General features: G+C 59.9%; 1 protein-coding gene across 1 annotated transcript; it reads right to left on the reverse strand.

Annotated features, from left to right (window-relative positions):
- Positions 1-774: 774 nt before the first annotated feature.
- Positions 775-3,661, reverse strand: LOC102537973 (melanoma-associated antigen 10-like). The gene is made up of 3 exons (XM_072955642.1): positions 3,568-3,661; positions 1,988-2,056; positions 775-1,913 (listed from the first exon to the last, which is right to left on the reverse strand). Exon 3 carries the CDS (start codon positions 1,833-1,835, stop codon positions 1,035-1,037), a length of 801 nt encoding a protein of 266 aa, XP_072811743.1. The 5' UTR covers positions 1,836-1,913; positions 1,988-2,056; positions 3,568-3,661; the 3' UTR covers positions 775-1,034.
- Between the last annotated feature and the right edge of the window lie 675 nt (positions 3,662-4,336).

The raw sequence follows: 4,336 nt of genomic DNA on the forward strand, positions 1-4,336 counted from the left end.
ATCCACGATCCCAGAGGGACTGCTCAGAGCAACCTCCCACCTGACACGTTCCTCTCACCACTAACAAGTGCCGTCTGCACGTCTGCCTGCCGCCACCACCCAGCTTCATTACCATCACCTCCCACAGAAGGACCCCCGTCCCCCCACCTTCCCAAAGCCCCGAACTGCCCTGGCGCTGGGCACTTACACTTGGGTGCTCTTTCCCGCACCCCCAACCCCTCGCCCTATTTTTATTTGCCCTGTGGGACTTAGGAGACATTTCACCAACGTCCCGACGTGACTGCGGCTCCTAGACTATCCTAGGTGTGGGCTGTCCTGCTTTTCCGACTGTCCCCGCTGCTAACCCCGAGCCCTCCAGAGAGCAGAGGCTCAGCGAACATCTGCGGAATAAATGAAATGTTGAGCAGGGATCCTACTGATTCACACTACATTTCTCCTTTCTTTACTAGCCAAGAAAATCCAAGAGATAGATAGATAGATATGTCTATGTATATGGGTTTTTTTGGTTTTGTTTTGTTTGTTTTATAGAATGACAGAGGTGAATGAAAAAATTAGGTCAAACAATATATTTTTTACATGTATTTCTCCATTGACTGACCCACGTCAATTCCATCGATAACTCCTTTCATATTTCCAGGGAAACTTCATCCAGATACCACGTTACCTCGTCCAGGAATGCAAACTAATCTGGAAGGTTAATCATGTTGCTTTACAAAATAGGAAAACTCTTAGACTTGAATGGATCCGCAAAAATACACGAGAGATAGACGTCACTGACAGAGACACTGACAACATTTATTCCTTCTATTAAGAGGATCAGCACTTAAAAGATTTCTGATAAAACAGAGACAAATTTCTTTGTAATCGTAAGGAATACTAACCAACAAAGACTATACTCCACCTGGCCTGGGGCCTCACTCCTTAGAAGGCTGACTGCTCGCTCTCCAAACACAGGGTGAAGGATGGACTCCCTTCCTGCCCGGCAGGAGAAGCTGCTGGACAGGGGCCTGGAGGAGCCCGGCTGCAAGTCTGGCTCAGGCCTCCTCTTCCTCATCACTAGCAGCCTCATCTGACAGGGATGGGAAGGAACTGGGACCCCGTCTACTGGCCCTGTGTAAATGCTCCAGGACTTGCAAGTTGCTGATCTCCGCGTGGGCCCGGGGGCCCCACAGGAACTCGAAGCGAGCGGGATCGCTGTTGGCCACCTGCCGGTACTCCAGGTACCCCTCCTGCACCCACACTTTGGTGATGAGCTCCCTGGGCTCCCCGTAGATGAAGTGCTCCCTCCCAGCACGCAGCCCCAGCTTGCTCAGTGCTCCCCACACCTCCTCCTCAGGGAGGCGCTCTCCCTCCAGGTGGATCATGCAAAGGAGCATCACCAGGAGGCCGTTCTTGGGCATGCTCTGCCCATCGCCCAGCATCCCATCACAGGTGAGGCCCAGGGTGGGGACCAGGACATACCAGTGGCCCCCGGGATCCACCTCCTTCACATCCACCCCAAACACCAGCTGCATGTACTCAGAGGCCTGGCTGAAGACCGCAGGGAAGTGGTCCTGGTATTCTCTGAGGAAGATACTCAGCATTTCTGCCCTGGTGGTCGGCTGCTTCCGGTGATACTTGAGGAGCAGGAAACCCACCAGGTCAGTCACCATCGAAGGCGCTGCATCATGGAGCAGGGACACGGCACAGGCAGAGTAGGAAGAGGAGACTGAGGAGGAGGAGGACCAGGGGGATGCGCCCCCCTCCCGCTCAGCCTCCATCTGCTGAACATCCATCAGGCCCCGGGAGTCTCTCGGGTCCTGAAGGTCTTCCGCAGCCTTGCGGAGCTCACTCATCTCAACGGGAGGCACGATGAGTGGTGTCGGGCAGCCGAGAGGAGCGAGGGAAGGGGTGACAAATGGGGACCCACGGGCCTGGGGGAGAGAGGGTGTGTCAGCAGGCTGGGCTGAGAAACCCACCCTGGGGGGCTCTGACAAAGGCCACTTACTGGTCTCCTCTCCAGGGGTGCCCTCGGCCTCACAGGGGCTCTCCTGCTGGTGGACGGTCGTCTGTGAACCTGTCGGGGGAAGTGAGGCAACTCCTCAGGGTGCAGCCGGCACAGCCGAGGTTCTGGGGGCAACAGGGGGTGTGTGGAGTGGACGTTGGCCTTGTGGGTTCCCCTCTGTTCTGGGAGCCCCCGGGTACACACTCAGGGCCCACACCTCAGCTGGCACTGCCGGCCTCCTGTGCTCTGTGACCCGAGGACACGTGTCTCACACCGAGGCCTTCACCTCCCGGTGTCTGGAGCCCCTGGGAGAGAAAGGAGGGGAGACCTCGGGTCTACACTGTGGCACAGCCCTGGACCCGCGTGTTGGCAGGAGGCCTGGGCTCTGGCAGGTTCCCAGTCTTCTAGGGTGGGAGGTCCTGTCCCCGCTAGCTCAGGGTCCTCACCGTGACTCCAAGCGGGACCTGGGATTCTGCTCTCCAACCACCTGAGTGCCCCTCCTTATAATAAGTCCCCGGTCTCTCTGAGCCCTGGATGCGGAAGTCAAGACACACCACGTGTGCTCATCCCGCCTGGGGGCCTCCCAGGGCTGACAGCAGGGGCAGGATCGGTTGCGTCCCCTCTGTTCTGGGGTTTATGGTCCCCTCACTCCTCCCTCGGGGTCCTCACCTTGAGTCTTGGCAGGAGCTGAGATTACCCCCTCAGCCCACCTGAGGCCCCGCCCGTCATATCAAGACGCCAGTCCCTCCGAGAACCGCATTTCACGAACTGCTGCCTGAGGTCATCCCGCCCCGTGGTCTCCCAGGACTGGCTCTGTTCTGGGGTCCAGGGTCCCTGAATGCTAAGTCGCGGTCGTCACCCTCACTCCCAGGCGGCTCTGAGATCCCCGCCTCCTTTCACTATGTCCCCAGTCTCTCTGAGACCCTGATGCGGAAGTCAGGACAAACCTCGTGGGCCTGACCTCCCCTCGGGCCTCCGGACAGCTGATAGCAAGGGCGCCTTTCTGTGGGGTGGCCTATCTTCTGGGTCCCGGGTCCCCTCAGTTCTCCCTCAGCGTCGTCACTCAGGCGGCATGTCGTCTCCCCTCTGCCCACCCGAGGCCCCGCCCCTCATCCCTGGACCCCAGTCCCTCGGAGACCCGGATGTCAGGAAATGCTGCCTGACGTGATCCCGCCCCATGACCTCCCAGGACCGACTGTGTTTTGGGGTCCAGGGTCCTTCACTGCTCGCTCGCAGTCGTCACCTTCACTCCCAGTGGGACCTGGGATTCTCTCTTCTGCAGATCTGAGGGTTCCCCGCCACCTCACACAAAGTCCCCGGTCTCTCTGAGACCAGGGAGCCGCAGTCACGACACAACACGTGGGCCTGTCCTGCCCTCGGGCCTCTGGGCAGCTGATAGCAAGGTTCCCTGTCTGTGGATGGTCTCTTTTCTGGGTTCTGGGGCCCTTCCTTCCTCACTCAGGGTCCTCACTTTGACTCAGGCAGCATGTGGTCTACCTTCTGGCAACCCGAAGCCCCGCCCCTCACCCCAAGACCCCAGCCCCTCTGAGACCCGGATGGCAGGAAATGCAGCCGGTGCTCACCCTGCCCCAAGGTCTCCAAGGCCCAACACTGTCCCGGGGTGCAGGAATCCTCCGTTCTCCCTCGGGGTCCTCACTTTCACTCAGGCGGCATGTAGCCTCCCCTTGGAACCCCCGAAGCCCCGCCCCTCATCCCAGGACCCCAGTCCCTCTGAGACCCGGATGTCAGGAAATGCTGCCTGACGTGATCCCGCCCCATGACCTCCCAGGACCGACTGTGTTTTGGGGTCCAGGGTCCCTCACTGCTCGCTCGCGTTCTTCACCTTCACTCCCAGTGGAACGTGGGATTCTCTCCTCTGCAGATCTGAGCGTTCCCCGCCATCTCACACTAAGTCCCCGGTCTCTCTGAGGCCAGGGTGCCGCAGTCAGGGCACAACACGTGGGCCTGTCCTGCCCTCGGGCCTCCGGACAGCTGCTAGCAAGGTTCCCTGTCTGTGGGATGGCCTCTTTTCCGGGTTCGGGGACCCCTCAGTTCTCCCTCAGGGTCGTCACTTAGGCGCCATGTCGTCTAGCCTCTGGCCACCCGAGGCCCCGTCCCTCACCCCAGGACCCCAGTCCCTCGGAGACCCGGGTGTCAGGAAATGCCGCCGGTGGTCACCCTGCCCTGTGGCCTCCAAGGTCCAACACTGTCCCGGGGTGCAGGATCCCTGCGTTCTCCCTCGGGGTCCTCACCTTGACTCAGGCGGCATGTAGCCACCCCTTGGAACCCCCGAGGCCCCGCCCCTCATCCCAGGACCCCAGTCCCTCCGAGACCCGGATGTCAGGAAGTCAG

The sequence above is a fragment of the Vicugna pacos genome, chromosome X (assembly GCF_048564905.1).
Source record: "Vicugna pacos chromosome X, VicPac4, whole genome shotgun sequence".
Classification (NCBI taxonomy): domain Eukaryota; kingdom Metazoa; phylum Chordata; class Mammalia; order Artiodactyla; family Camelidae; genus Vicugna; species Vicugna pacos.

Coding starts and splice junctions, on each gene's coding strand:
- LOC102537973 (XM_072955642.1), bottom strand. CDS start 1,835: ATGAGTGAGCTCCGCAAGGCTGCGGAAGACCTTCAGGACCCGAGAGAC.